This window comes from Acanthaster planci, linkage group LG02 (assembly GCF_054643075.1).
Source record: "Acanthaster planci isolate LZ-2023a linkage group LG02, COTS_SCS, whole genome shotgun sequence".
NCBI lineage: Eukaryota > Metazoa > Echinodermata > Asteroidea > Valvatida > Acanthasteridae > Acanthaster > Acanthaster planci.
The window spans coordinates 11,614,288-11,629,657 of record NC_141778.1 but is presented as its reverse complement, the minus strand read 5'-3'; the positions used below and the strand labels follow the sequence as shown (position 1 = coordinate 11,629,657).

At 40.4% G+C, this 15,370-nt stretch overlaps 2 protein-coding genes across 3 annotated transcripts; one reads left to right on the top strand and one right to left on the bottom strand.

Moving 5' to 3' along the window:
- The first annotated feature begins 2 nt into the window (after positions 1-2).
- On the top strand, positions 3-8,528 carry LOC110978251 (uncharacterized). Of its 2 annotated transcripts, none has more exons than XM_022233080.2 (8): positions 3-387; positions 1,971-2,085; positions 4,152-4,254; positions 4,491-4,569; positions 4,909-4,991; positions 5,308-5,370; positions 5,846-5,980; positions 6,603-8,528. In XM_022233080.2, the coding sequence occupies exons 1-8, from the start codon at positions 355-357 to the stop codon at positions 6,817-6,819; spliced, it is 828 nt and encodes a 275-aa protein (XP_022088772.2). In that variant the 5' UTR covers positions 3-354; the 3' UTR covers positions 6,820-8,528. The 2 variants fall into 2 exon arrangements, with proteins under 2 accessions (XP_022088772.2, XP_022088771.2); XM_022233079.2 differs by having other exon boundaries at positions 1,971-2,148.
- On the bottom strand, positions 7,711-15,178 carry LOC110978248 (uncharacterized). Its single transcript, XM_022233066.2, has 10 exons — positions 14,836-15,178; positions 14,382-14,632; positions 14,102-14,166; positions 13,708-13,863; positions 13,319-13,474; positions 12,967-13,109; positions 12,250-12,463; positions 11,519-11,645; positions 10,874-11,087; positions 7,711-10,485 (listed from the first exon to the last, which is right to left on the bottom strand). The coding sequence occupies exons 1-10, from the start codon at positions 15,173-15,175 to the stop codon at positions 10,283-10,285; spliced, it is 1,869 nt and encodes a 622-aa protein (XP_022088758.2). The 5' UTR covers positions 15,176-15,178; the 3' UTR covers positions 7,711-10,282.
- Between the last annotated feature and the right edge of the window lie 192 nt (positions 15,179-15,370).

Genomic DNA, 15,370 nt, shown 5'->3' with positions numbered 1-15,370 from the left:
CAACAATCGACCGATTTGCAACAGATGGGGTGTGTTGATGCACGCTGATGATCTTCGTAGGCTCGCAAAATGCGCATATTTTGTCTCCAGGGCGCTATAGCAGCATTATTATTGAACTGAACTATTGCCTTCATATCTTTAGACATCGGTGGATTGACTTTTAGGAGATTTCTGACATAAGTAAGCAGACTTCTGTGCGTTCTGACAGAAACTTCAAGTTCAGTAAACGTCAGTCGCTTGTGTATAAATGGTGTAGGCCTAGGCCTTCAGGAAAAAGCTTGCCTTTGCTTGACATTTGCTGGCGTCGACCGCGGCAGGAGAACAAACTTAGGCAAATTCTACTCGGCTGTGAAGATGTCCGAACAGCAAGCAACAGAGGATATTGAGGTATGGTTGATGTAGACTGCCTTTTTGTCATCTACATTTGATTGTTTCTGGGGGAATCCAGGAATTCATGAATTTGAAATTATGATCAGCCTGTGTACTTCCAGAATAAGGTTTATACAAACCTTACAGATAGCAATTGGCAAAGGAAAATGTTATGAAATATGATCGTCCTGATGGTGGCCTACGCAATGTGGGCCAATCACATGGCCAGGCAACAAATTTATCTTATTCTTTCAATGCAGTGAAGTCAGCGATACCCCTCGGAGTGAAGTTATGCTGAAAAGAGTTGTTATTGACTGCATTTAGGCCTACATGTATTTCATAGATATTGAGAATTTCGGGTTACTATGACTCTAGACTGCATTTGACATTTGTACTGTCAGACAAACTCCTGCGTCAGACCACAGACGATGGTCAGACAATCTCTTACTGCCAGTGGTCATGTGAATTTGTGTGTGATTAATTTCTCCGTAGTTCAGCCTATGAGCTGTTAAGACACTGCAAGTGAATTTAATCACCAAAGGAGAATACAAGGGGAGACCTGCATTTTTTGGTTCCTGTCTTTAGAAGTCAAGTCTGTTTGGAAACAGATTCACAAAAGTAATGGATCAAACACTGAAATGTCTTAAATGAAACTTAGATAAAAATGAAAATAGAAGAAGTACAGCATGTACGGGGAATCTACAGAAGACTTTGATGAAAGTTGCCGGAAAGGAACATTGCTTCTTTTTATAATTTTATAAAATTTTATAATCAAATCCATCATCACTGTGGATTCAATCTATGCCATCTACATAAAGAAGGCACCTTGTTTGATTAACAATCATAGGGAATGCCCCAACCATTGTAACACACAGTGTAGGCCTAGTCAGGGCAGGCCATCTTTGTCGTAATAGTTGGGCATACCCTACTTCACTCATCCAGCACAGTGAAATATAAAAAAAGAATGCAATTAAAGAGCTTGGTTGAATCTCATCACAGTTTTACAATACTCTATCAAGGCATTGTTTGCCTCAGTCTTTTTTTTCTTAAAAAGTGTTTCGCTCCAAAATGTGGGCTTTGTGAACAAAGTTGGGCATGCCCCAGCTGGGTCTTGGATGAACGCTGATCAACTTGTACCTACATGTGTGCCAAGTGGTACATACCTGCTTGTATATGTACAAGCTAATACTTGGCATACATGTAGGTTCAAGTTGATTAAACCAACTTGTATGAAAACCAACTCATACATGTAGGTTGATCAACTTGTGTGTGGACTGACTGGTACGTGAGTTATGACACAGGTGCCAAGAGGGTATTTGCCATTTTTAATACATCAGGTAATTTCCAAATTTTTGTCACTTTCATGTTGATTGGTGGTTCGATACTGAAGACCAGAAATGATTGACACTAAAATGTAATGTCAAATGCCATGTGATTTGTTATTGATTCATGCATTTTATTGTTGGATGAAATAGTTTTGCTGTGTCAAGGAAAAATATGTGAGAAATGAAAAGATCCTGTGGGGAGTATGAGAAGTTTACTGCTGTGTAGACACCCTTTGTTATATGTCATGCTCAGAGAAAATTACCTTTGCTTGGCAGGAGCAACAAACAATACAAGGACAGGATGAGGAACAACCCAAGGCTGACGAGATGGAACCAGAGAGCCAGCCAGTGGACGCTGACCAAACAGAACCGGCCAAAGAGGATAATGAAGGTAGAAAGGCGGGACTAAGGAAACGTGCCAGGGGGCGGAAAGAGGGGAAAGAAAAAGGAACAGGTATAAGCCGTGGAAAGTCGCAGTCATTGCGGTAATAGCCTGGCTTCATATCATTCCATGCTTAGACAGCAACTGTTGGTGACGTTTAGATCAGGGACCAATGTTTGTGGCTCTGCTTACTGTTAGCTAAGATTGGGTGCCAACTGTCGCCTAAAATTCTGCGCTACGAGGTAGCCAATTCACAGGTTAGCAAGGAAAGTTGGGTTATGCACAGGCATAAATCCCAGCACTTTGGATTCTGCACTTACATGTTTAGCATGGTATTTTTGCGCTATCACTGCAAGCATAGAATTGATCTAAGTGTTGAATTCTGTGCTCAGCAGAACCATGAAGTTGGGCCCAGGGCCCGGTGGTTTATCACCAGAACATGTTGCTCAGTGAATTTACACCCTAACTGAAAATTAGCTGTGAACCAGTCGCACGTAAAGAACAAGTCATCTGGGCCCAATGTCATGGCACTGCTTACAGCAAGCAAAAAATCGGCGCTTACGGTAGCAGAAAATTCTGTGCTTATGGCGAACGTATTTCACGGGTTAGCGAGGAATTTTGGCTTGTTCGAAAGCGTACATCCCATTATGAAGGATTCTGTGCTTAAAGGGTTAGCGCAGAATTTTTCTGCTTGCGCGGTTAGCGCAGAATGGAGATCGTAAGCGCGTAATTCTGTGGTAAGCAGCGCCATGAAATTGGGCCCTGGGCTGTTCAGTTCCCTGTCTTTGTTTAGTACATACATGTATCCTTTATCCTTTAGCTGCCCTTAGCAGTGTCTCAGTGGTAAGCGTGCATATACATTCTTTTGAGGATTGAAAGAAAGTTGGATAAAATGTTCCCCAAAGTTTTTATAACCTGATTTTCTTTTCATTGGTGGAAGGGGTGAAGGATCAAAGGAATCTCATCTTATTGTCAAATAAATTCTATGATAGTCCACAGAAATATGTCTAGAAAGGAGAAACACTAAACCATATCTCATTATTAAAGAACAAGATTAGAAACAGCTACATTTGGTGTATTTCAAACTGGCCCAATCACTGAAAAAAGTCAACCCTGGAATTAAAAGACACAGTACCCCTTTTCACCGTTGAATTGGTACTTTTGTCAGGTAACTAACCCCAATGGAAATGGATGTTTCCAAAACTTGCTCATTTCCTCGGAGCCCCCGTTCATTGACAACTGATGGGGCTACCCTGCTATAAATGAAATAAATGATTGAATAAAATTTTCACTGGTTCAGATGCCAAAAAGACCTAAAAGGGATCAATCATTTGAAATAAGCTTCAGAGATAATTTCCACTCATTGTGGTCAAGTCACATCAGTGCTGTGCTAATTAAGTTGTGATGCAGTAGTAATGGGGGGACCTTTGGCCCCATCATCACATTCCATTGCTGGGCTAGCCAGCACTGTGAGCCAAAGTAAACACCCATTTGTCATTCACCTGCAAACACACATAGTAGCACTACACCTACATGTACATGTAGATAAGATTGCTCTTTATCTTTTCGTTTTGTGTAAGAGGTCTTTGCATTTTTTGGTGTACTGTACATGTTTGTGCGTGATTTGTCATTACATTGTCCATTACACCGCATTTATTAAATTCAATTACTTCATCTGATCAGTAGAATAGTGAAAATGTTCAAGTTGTGACACTCACTGAAAACAATGTGCTTTATAATTTTGTAATTCCTCCTTTTAATTGTTTCTTGAACACAGTGAGTTTGACAATGAAGGCAGTCAGCATCAATTAGAAAGGAAAACTCTAGCCCAGTAATTTAAGATCTAAATAGTTTAACCCAGAAGATATTAGTGAAACCTGTTGTGCAATTAAACCTGCAATTTAAAAAACAATACAGCTTCAAGTAAACTTGGTAAATCAATCAAGTATTCACCTCATTCTCGAGCACTCTACACAAAGTGGATAGATTTTGTGAATGGCTTTCTCAGTCCAATTCGTATGTGGGGTATTTATCTAGAATTAAGTTTAGGATTCTTGATTCTGTCTCGCCACCAGCCACAGCAGAGGCAAGCAAAAGACAACAGCAGTTCATCGCTGAGTTTAATCGCCTGAAGGCCAGCCTGGAGCAAGAGGCTACAAGGATTGTCAAACCAGAATTGTAAGGATACATGTATATTTGTTTCAGTCGCAAGAAACTGCATGTAGACCTATTCCATGTAATTCTTAGTTCTATGTTGGTTCTGTAAAAGATGCATGACTATCACATGGCAAATAATATTTGCTGCGTGATAATGCAATATTATTATTCAGCCTCTTTAGTAGTCAAGGGAGGTTCAGGGATGAAAGGTTAACAGAAATTGCAACACTGTTAGTTTGGTTCTGTTGTCTTTCCAGCAAGCAGTACTCACCGTACATTCACACCAGTCTGGCTCCTTACTACAACACCTACACAGTGCAATTCCTTCTTAGTCTGGTAAGTGCACGGATCGAGATTTGTCATGTGTACGCTCTGAAAAGGAATAAGATATACAAATCAACTTTTAAACACAAGTCTCTTCTCATGGTTAAAGCCTCTTGATGACATGATCCAATGAAAACATAAGTCATTTTGTCAGTTAATGTTTAAGAGCTACATATGCGTACATTCTGACAGTTGAATCTTGTGTCTGACATTTCAAACTGCTTTAAAATAAGTGTCAATTGTTATATTGTGTTCAAAATGTATCAGTTTTTGCCTACAAAATTACTAGTCACTATCTAGTCACATGTTTATTTGGTCTGTGAAATGACTGCCCTTGTTCCCTTTTTCCAGCCTCCTCATGTTCGGCATGGGTACATCACTCGCAAGACTGCCATCGGCTTGGTGGATCCTGAGGTGTCACACAACATGGATGTGTAAGTCTCTAAATATCGCAACTCGGAAAATATAAATAGTGGTAGAAACATTGCCAAGTTTTATTTCATTGTGGCTTTCGTCCCCACTGGCTGCTCCCATTTCACCTTTCCTACTTTCAACTTGATTTCTTTTCAGTGGGTAAAAAGTGAATCAGAATTTTTCCCTTGTATTTTTCCTTAAGAAATGTCGACCTAGTGCCAGGTGGGTAAAAAGTAAATCAGAGTTTTTCCCTTGTATTTTTCCTTAAGAAATGTCGACCTAGTGCCAGGTGGGTAAAAAGTAAATCAGAGTTTTTCCCTTGTATTTTTCCTCAAGAAATGTCGACCTAGTGCCAGGTTCTGTTCCAATTCCAGTAACATCGATGGATCCTAAACTTTCGTAAGTACATCCTTATCTTGCCAATGTCTTTGTTCACCTACAAGTAACCCTTTTGTGGGTTAAATTTGAATAAAGCCTGGTACACTGGGCTTATTTGATTGCACATACACATAACAATTTGAATTCTCCATACTAAAGACACTGTAGCTATACCTCGTGGTTTGGGGCCAGCGTTTGCTTACATGAAAGATGTCTTGCACCAATACACTGTTTTCAATTGATAAGAAGGGCACAAAATTTAAAGGAACCAGTCAATTCCACAGATGGCGGTCGCTATGCAAAAGCTTGCCCTGAATCATGAGGTATAGCAACAGTGTCTGTAGACTGGGAAATCAAATTATGTTTATGTGCGATCAGATAACTCGGTGTACCAGATTTATTCAACTTTAAGTCAGCAAACGGCTTATTGATGTTTAGATCTCAAGCTTTTATCTCAACATCCCTGATTGGATTTGTGATATGCTGCATGACACAGACCAAGAAGTCAGGGTCTCAAGGGTGGAAAAGACGGGATGGGCAGCACCAGACTACCCAAGTGGCCAGTGGTGAAGTTCAGGAAGACAGAAGATCCTAACAAGAAGCTCGACTGGGGTGACGTACCCAGATTGAGGTAATTCAATGCAAAAAAGTTATAAGTGCCTGACAGGTGTAGAATTTCACATATTGTTCAGTTTGGCTTGTTAACATGTTTAATATTGGCGGTATTGATGAAAACTATGGGCATTGATCACCTCTCAAAGTTGAGCTCGGGGACATGGGTCACCTAATATAGTCGTACATACATGTTTTTGGTACTAAAACAAACTTAAAGTGGGACATTGCTATCCTCATTGAACTGGCAGGGCATCCTAACTAAAAGTCAGGGCCCGTTTTCATTGCAGCCACTTCACAATGTCATTATGAGTAATAGGTAACTCTGTCCCAAATTTGTGCTTACCTGAGCTTATGCTATTGCTCATGTGCCATTTCATGCGGTGGATATGCCAGAGGTAGCATGCACACAGAGATCTGTGTTGAGCCACTGATCTACATGTAACTATCTTTTTCCTCAGAGATTAAGCATGTGTGCTATTGCTGTGATTAATTAGGACGTATTGGACACTTAAGTTAGCAGTGACATAAAATTGAGCAGAAAGGCTTGATTTTGGCTGATATAAGGTACATGTACTTGAGGCTCCTCTGCATTAGATTCGACTTGATTCTGACCTTTCATCTTACGCCCCACCTCTCAGAGACACCCTGAAGACCCAGTACAGCAGCAATGCTCAGGAGCGCATCAAGTTTGACTATGAGCGTACCAAGCAAGACTGGGATCGTATGGAGCTGGACAGGTTGAGGGAAATTCACGAAGTCAATCGTAGCCACATGCGCATCACCTGCGGTACATATCTTGGCACCTCCAAAGGCTCCAACAAGGCCATCAAGAACCTGACCAAGGTTCTGGAATAGTCCGTGCCACTCAGTATTCAAGATTAGTGTTTTCCAATGTAAGTTTAAATTCCTGTGTACGATGCATATTCAGTAGAAAGCTATTATCATGAAGCATGAACTACAGAAGACAATCCAACAACGGCAGTATTATCCATAGTGCACAGTCTGTGCTATTTCTCAGTATCACAATTAATGATTCACTGCACGAGCAGTTCTTGAGGATTGTCTGAGCGGATCCATTTAAAGACTGGTAGTCAAAGTAGTGGTTGCTGATGCAAGTGACCTGACTAAATTTCGTAGGCTGGTTCCAGCTAGTCAACCATTTGCCCACCAGTAATAAAGTCCAACAGTCTAGAGACTTGTAAAGATGACTGATCATAGTTCATCTTTGAACTTTCTCCAAGATGTTCATAATAATGTCCTTCTAGTAGAGGCAAAGGTTCCTTGAAACCCTTTCCTTAAAAATTGCAGGTAAGGAATATTTCAAATCTCAGACAGGTTGCGTGATTGACTGGAAATGCTGGAGGCTTCAAGTAAAAGCCATGAATAATGATACGTTTGTGATTTATCTGGTAAGCGACCTTTTCTGATTTGGAACTTAGAACAAATTTTAGTTTTCAAACTTTTTAGACAATGAATATGGCTTCTTGGAAAGTTAATTAATTCTGTGAATCCAAATTGGGAGAAAATGTTTTGGGGAATAATGGTAATGCAAATGTTTCAGTTAAATCACTTAACGCCATTTAGTTTCAAGGGCAAGGAGTTGATTTCAGACACCCATTGTTAAAATTGTGAGTGTAAAATAGAGAAAGAACAAATACAAAAAATTAAAAAATGGAATGAAAATATGATAATGTAGGCAGGAAGAAGTCACAAGCAATACTAGTATGGACCTTGATGCCTTCACCGTTTTGTTTTCCATACAAAATATATTTTTATTACATTCCACCACAAGTACATTCTTTTTTTTTTACATATATATATTTTTTGCCAAAATAAAGCTCTTGTGACAAATGTAAATGTGGTACGTTTCTTTTAGACAACAGCTTAATACGAAGTCAGAGTTTGGAAGACTCTGAAGCCATGTACAGTGTTTTTTATAAGCTGTAATTGAAATGTACATAAAAAAATGGAATAGGCATTTAAAGGGCTATTCTAGTTGCACCAGTCATGAATTGAGTTGAATTTTGGTATGGTGCTAAGACATGCTGGATGAAGGTTTTGTTTCATCCTGGTATACAGATTTTTTGTAATGAGTAATGTAAGTTAATTGATTAACGGTTGTGTGATGCATACGTATGTAGTGAAATTGTGGCCCACCGTGAAATTCCTCCTGGGTTATTTAATCTGTAAGAAATTTAAACGGAAAGGGATGTGAGAAAATTGTAATGTTTCAGATTAATATGGTAATTACATGTTTCACCGAGTAAATTATCAGTTGTCCTAGCCAATTTTGGTTGATAGGACCAGAAAGCAAAATGGCTTAGCAACCTCCAAGACACACCTTTCATTTGCTACTTTGTTACTTAGGTATTCCAAAACATATTTTTTTCCCAATATGATGGTCAGAAACAAGACAAATGCATCGTGACTGATCATGTACTTGTAGGGTTCCTATTCTTGTATAGTCATGTTCACTTCATTATTTCTGTATTCTAGATGAACCATGGACTGTACTGCCCATTGTAAAACATGAACGAAATAAAACCAGAGTTTTGAGGGTAAAAGCCTCTTTTTGCTTTCGTAGTCTTTCACCAGAGACCTCCAGTACAAGGCATTTTAACAGTGCCTTTGACCTTTTCACCTTTAGGTTTCTCGAGCACACCAAGACAAATCCACAAACCAAACCTGCATGACCTCAATACATAAAGCATCTTCCAATTGAAAAGCATGGGACTCAATGGCTCTGGAAGCCCTGTACATGTAGGTCCTGAGTTCAAACAGTCGTCAACATCACAAGCAAACTGTCTGAATATTGGTCTTCCCCAAGTTTAAAGAGACACCGTTGTAAACCAGGCTTTCATATCTTGCCATTTTGGCGGTTTCATGGCATACTCCTGAGCCGAAGAACTACGCGAAGGGTTCAAGTTCCAATTTCTGGTTTGATACCAAGTACAAACCAGTCTTTCATACGTGTATATTTAAAATTCAAGCACCAAATTACAAAGCATTGATGGCCAGGTGGCCAAAACTGCAGAACTTCTATTCCCAAGACCTGGGTTCGAATCCTGGGGAGGGGGGCACTTTTTTCATTTCATTTCATTTAGGCAACTCTGATTGATAAATAATGATAAAAGCCAGCTCCTTCAAGGGTTAAGCCTTTCTGAAACTGGAAAGTGAGGCATTTTTATGATGCTGATGCTTCATGCTTTAGATAAGAAATTTGAAACCTATCTTTACTTAAAAAAAGGATCTTTTGAAGCGCAGCTTTGGTTCCCTCCACTATGAACTACATGTATGGAAGACAAGACAGCCTACTTAATCATGAGAAATACATGCGAGTTTGCACCCATTTACATGCGCCTATACTCAATTCTAGGCGTATGTAAAATCATATTGAACTCGGAGGATCTGGGACTGTTAAGCTTAATACTACGTGTACTTAAACAATGTTTTGTCTTCAAAGCAGAGAACTGTATTTAAACGCTGTATGCATGCTTACAAAAATGCTCCCCTATGTGCTTGTTACACATGACTTTGTCTACACGCTTGAATGCTTCCAGAAAACACTTGACCTATAACAACCAGCCTTTTTGCCAATATTTGCCTTCAAAAGCAAAACAAAACAATGAGAAGCACATGGGTCGTGGGGCATCATCGCTGTGCTTCATTATCTGCTGTTTTCCCACAATGCTTGTGCCGTATTTTATCACAAACAGTAAATGGAAAACTAGTGTTTTTATTTGAACAGATATCTGTAAATGTCATTATATATGCGAGAAGTGTACTTGAAACAGATACCTAAATGGACTTGTGTTTGTGTTATCTTTGAAGTTTCTTGGTTTGTCTTTGTTTAAATACTTGAGGTACTTAACACATGCAAGAAATCATTGACTGTACAGGCAAGGCAGGGAAATGTGAGAAATTTCACGATAAATACCAACGGAAAATATCTCCGGCAAAATGGAATAAACATTTTGAAGGTAATAAGGTTAGGTTCAATTCCCAATAGCTGGACGACTAAAATACAAACACACAGTGTTCCTCCAATTAAAAGCCTTTTCAAATTTGTGCAACCATGGCAACTGACAGACCGTACATAATAACAATGGGAGAGGCAAGCACAAGGCAGCGGCTTCGAGAAGGAGACCTCAACTAACATATATTAACACTCCAGAGGACTTGAGAAGTGGGAATGTGAGAGCATTGAAGAAGCCTGAGCAGCCACAGGAAACCCTGGTACCCCTGATGAAGAGTGCTCCTACAAGGTGTGTAGGATATACTTGCTGCAGTGTCAACGTGACCGGCTGTCCACCGATCATCAGCTAGAGCAGCTGACTCGTATATCTTTGGCCCACTCTGGGGGTTGCTGGGCATACTGGGCTGTCTCCGCTGCCTCCTGTTCCTCATAGGGATTTTGGAGGACATCCAGTAAGAAGTTGACACCCGAGTAGTCACCCTTCTCGGCCTTACTGATAGCTTCTTGGGCCATCCAATTGCGGAGGATGTATCTGGGATTAACAGCTACAGAGTGACATGAAAACAACTTCAAACATAAATGGTATAGTTTCTATACAATTGAAGCTGTCATATTTAAGAGTGGAAATAAATGCGCAGTTAAACTTGCAAATTTTGTTAAAATAATTATGTGATGAGCTATCTGTAACGATGGACCAAGTTAATGATGACACCAACAAAAGGACTACTGTTTCTGCTGTGTAATTAATAAACTGAAAATGAAATGTCAACAAATTCACATTGAAATCAACAACACCCTCTAGTCTCACGCAGCGTTTGTCTCATGGAAAAATATAAGACCTAAAAAAGAGGCATAAAAAAATGGATGCTTTTAACACAGTCTAAGTGTGAGCTTTCTGAGAAATCCAATAAAGATAGGAACTGTAAAAATTACCATTCATTTGACTTGCTCTCCTGAGCGTCTCTTTGGCAGAATGTCCAGCTCGAGAAGTGTAGACTCTTATCCACTCTGAAAACCTGCTGTGCTGCTGCAAATCCTTCAGAGCCCACAGAGAATCTTGTATGCTGTTCAAGGCGAGGTCGTTGACAGACAGCATCCCTAACTGACGGAATGTCATTGTAAAATCTGCATGGGTGTCTTCCATCAGCTGTTTTTTCGAAATGCAAACACGGGAAACAGCATCAATCTTTGATTGCGTTGTATGCAAAGCCGACAGCACAAAAGCAGCCAAAACACGTGTGTTCTGCCTCTGGCTGCTGGCTTTGAGCAGAGGCCAGTAGATCTATTACTGTTCACAATCTGCTATGTCCTTCAGCAAGTCACTTTGCTGGCATTTGCCTCTGTCCATCAAGAAGCACACATGAGCATTGGGGCCATTTTGCAATAGACTCACAGCTGCATGATTGGTAAGAAAAGAAATCAGTTCTCCACTCGTTCAAACAAAGGGAACTGGACTCAAACATTGGCCTGTACTGTCCCAGCAAGGACTGTTACAAGTGAATCTTTACACTGACAAGTATGTCTTGGATACTGAAATTTAGGGCTTCCACAGTATGAGTCACTTTATCCAGACCATACCTTTAACAGAAGTGCCACGATGTATTCATCCTGCTGATCTTCTCCTGATAGCCCCAACTTCTTGCGAAATAATTCCATGAAGCGTCTTTTGTATATGTCGGCGTAGCCTTGAAGAATCTGAAACAGCCTGTCAGAAATATGTGCAACTGAAAATTTCTCACCAAATTTATAGGAAGTTGGTTATTAAGGAGAAATCAATGTGCATGGTTTTTGTACAAGTTTTGCATCAAAACGACTAGGACTTAAGAATGACACAATGATAAAAGATTCCTTTTGTAGGGCCAAAATATCGACTCTCTGCACAGCAACATAGAAGCCCATTGTAGCTAGTTCAGTAAGAGTTACAGCTATAAGCTTGGTTGGGACTACAACATGAAGCTAGTTAAAACCGCAGATGACGTAAACAGTCACTGAACCCATTAGGCTACAGGTATCACCACAAACCAATTCAATATCCAACAAAATAGAAGGTTTTACTTGTAATTTAGTCAATGTAATCACTGAACCATTTACAAGACCGAGTCTCACGACCAGTTACAAGTACTTGTGGGTGAATGCAAAGAAATACTTTCACTTGAAAAGCTTGAGACTTTAATCCAGTCTGGGAGTCCTGTAAAGATCCCATGGGGTCTTGTGACGGTCTTAAGGAGTCTCAAATGCAATGCGTGTCTTTGACTTTAGGTTCTCTACGTAAGCAAAAGTTCATGTAACTAGCATATAGCACAGCTCACTGCCTGGCTTGGTGTTCATCAACCAAAGGGAGTAGAGCCAGTCTCAGTTTGTCCAAGTTGAAGTACCCAACGTCCGGCTGCTTCTCATAGCTGTATCGGGCCTCGTCATCAGAAGTATTTGGGACAAAGTCTGGGGTGTAAGCCTCAAGAAAGCCAAAGGGTCCATAGTCGATGGTTATCGACAGGAGGCTGAAATTGTCTGTATTCATGACTCCTGGGAAATATTAAGGGCATAGCAAGCAGAATAACTTCTTAAAATTCGGATTGGAATTACATGTAGATGTAGATTCAGACGTGTTCATGAAAGAAACAAGCAATTTTAAGACTGCCTTACTGTGGAGCAAGACTGCCCACGTCAACAAACTCTCTGAAGATTAGTTCCAGTAAACATTTTGAGTGTAACGCAACAAGAGCTTTGCCGGTATTTGATTGTGTTTCATGGGTAGAAAGCTTGGAGTCTACGAAAGATATCTGTAGATTATATTTGAACACCAAGAACACTAGGTGTTTATACGTCAGCGCTCAACTCCATCTCTGCTAAGGATGACCAAAGCACTCCCCTTGAAAGTGGAGTTTACTCTTAAAGCACAGATCGAGTCATTGAGTACCCGCAAACCTTCTCTTGGTCCAGCCTCCACCGTGCAAAGTTTCAAATCAGACTTTTTTATCTACTCTACTGAATGAGTCAGAACGTCCCTTATCACAGCATTCTCTTACCGTGAGCAAAGCCAACTGACATCCAGTTTGCAATCATGTCTGCTGTCTGAGAGACTACTTCAGTGAAGAAAGCCAAGTAGCGGTTATCGTCCAGGCTTTCGATTTGTGGGAAATAGTGCTGGATTATGAAGTCGGTCAACTGTCTGCAAAATAACATTATAAAACACGATCTGCGAAGAGCAAAGATCTTGACTCTGGTTTCAGTGATGGAATTTATTCTTAAACGGCACTGGTTCTCAAAAATGACATCAAACCTCCAATAAACAATAGTCAAAACTTCACTGTTGGGTAATGCTTGACATCTCATTGTTTCTTAAACAGAAAACACAGTTGAAAAAAGGCAACGACTTACCGTAAAAGGGAAACCTCTTGGTTGGCAGTGAGGATTTCCAAGGAACCTATACGGAACCAGGAGGGAGCTAGTCGTAGGACCACAGCAGCTTGTTCCTGTTTGGGATGGCCATCGTAGAACTGGTCCCTCCAAACAGGATCTGAACTGACTGACAGGCTGAAAAGAATAATAGAAACTAATCAAGCAAACCAGTGACATCCGGAGAACAGGTGCGAAAGTGGTATCAAGACTGAAGTTTCCTTGGAAGAATATTTCTCTGGTCCTTGCGAAACCTGTGAAATCATTTAATTGCTGTCAATTTACTGGACGGTGATGGACCTTAGAGGACTGGAGATTCCACAGAATGCCCAGGAAGTTACATGTATGTAATCCATTTCTCAATCCCTAACCCGAGGGCTCTGGAGGTCGAAACGCCCAGGTGATGCATGGCCTCCGAGCAGAGAAACTCCCTGACAGATGACCTCAGTACAGCCCGACCATCACCACGTCTTGAGTATGGTGTCAGGCCAGAACCTTTCAACTGCAGTTCCCATCTCTCTCCTTTCCTGTAGGTATGAATATTCCACATTCCATTTACACCGTTTGCTTGACCTTTCATCGATGGCGCTACAATATCACATGCATAGATTAGGCAGTTTAGCCATTCGTATAGGTCAAGAGCCAATAGGATAGATAGATAGATAGATAGCCAATCCCTGCATCCACCCCCAATAAAGGAGAAAAATCATGTGGCTGCAATAAGGGAGGAATATTATTCACTCTTACAATATGAAGTACTTGTACCTGTTTAGATATTCACCCAGCATCACTGCTCTTCCATCTCCAAGCTGCCCTGACCAATATCCAAACTGTGAACATCGCAATACAATAACAGTGAGGTAAGAAACAGAAAAAGAAAAACCTCTCCACATCATTATTGATCTATGTTGAGCCACTGAAGTGCCTTCTACAAAAGGGAACTCGTCAATAATTCATGCACTTTTACAAAACGTAGCACTTGTGTAAATGGTCTTTAATTTGAAAAATGCTAAAAACTAAGAGAGCACAATTGCTCTTTATATACCTGGTGGCCTCCATAACGATGGGCAAGTGGTACTGAGTTTGACAGAAAAGTATTGCCACTGACAAAAGCTTTGAAGAAATCTGAATTCCAAAGATGTGTTGGCTCAAGATCCAAGATGTCTCGAGCTGCAGGCTCTGATATTGCAACCAGGTGTGTCATTGATTTCATTGGAATTGGATACACTTCAGAAAATATGGCATTCTTCACTTGGCGGACATAGTTTTCTTCAACTTTATCCACTGGGAATGTTTCTGTGATTGGGTAAAAAAACATTGAAATGTTATTGTGCCTAAACACATATCAGTAATTTACATGTAAAAAAATTAACACAAATTAAAGAGAAAACAAATACATGACTTTTTTTTTTGAGAACCTGTCCATGCCTGTCTGCCTATCGTATGACAGGAAACAGTCAGCAAGTTATATTCTGCCTATTTTTAAATACTTATCGTACCCATGAGAATCTGTTTTTCATCAAAGCGCCACTCATCAAACGTTGCAACAAGAGACGGCATTTGATCGTCTGTGCTGCGAATGCGATTTCGTGTTGGGCACGGGCAATCGCCATGCCCATGACTGGATTCTGTTCCTGAAGTTTTTCCTGACAAATTATCCTTGCCTAAATATTTGTCCTCTGCATGCGAGTTGTTGTCAATGCTACATTGCTCGCAGTGGCAGAGAGAAAGTGAGTGAAGCAAAACTATCGACAAAATACAGGTTTGTTTCGGAATGCAAAGCATCTTCCTATCCATGGGCGCAGCCATTTTTATAGACTGGTTAGTCTGTACTAGCATGATCCCAATTTACAGTTGTAGCACGTAAGGGGGGGGGGCGCCGCCGGGTGCGTGTTTTGAGAGTTTCCTATATTTGCTTGGATATAATTTTTTAATCTCAGTATCCCGTCCCCGAGGGGGGCTTTGCAGAGTAGATAATAGATTCTACAGCACAGAGACGATGTCCATTTCGTTGCATCCCGTTTACGTTTATTA

Coding starts and splice junctions, on each gene's coding strand:
- LOC110978248 (XM_022233066.2), bottom strand. CDS start 15,175: ATGCTAGTACAGACTAACCAGTCTATAAAAATGGCTGCGCCCATGGAT. Junction 13,110..13,318: donor CAAGAGGTTTCCCTTTTACG/GTAAGTCGTTGC, acceptor GTTATTTTGCAG/ACAGTTGACCGACTTCATAA. Junction 12,464..12,966: donor GTCAGTTGGCTTTGCTCACG/GTAAGAGAATGC, acceptor AATATTTCCCAG/GAGTCATGAATACAGACAAT.
- LOC110978251 (XM_022233079.2), top strand. CDS start 355: ATGTCCGAACAGCAAGCAACAGAGGATATTGAG. Junction 4,255..4,490: donor AGGATTGTCAAACCAGAATT/GTAAGGATACAT, acceptor TTGTCTTTCCAG/CAAGCAGTACTCACCGTACA. Junction 4,570..4,908: donor TGCAATTCCTTCTTAGTCTG/GTAAGTGCACGG, acceptor CCCTTTTTCCAG/CCTCCTCATGTTCGGCATGG.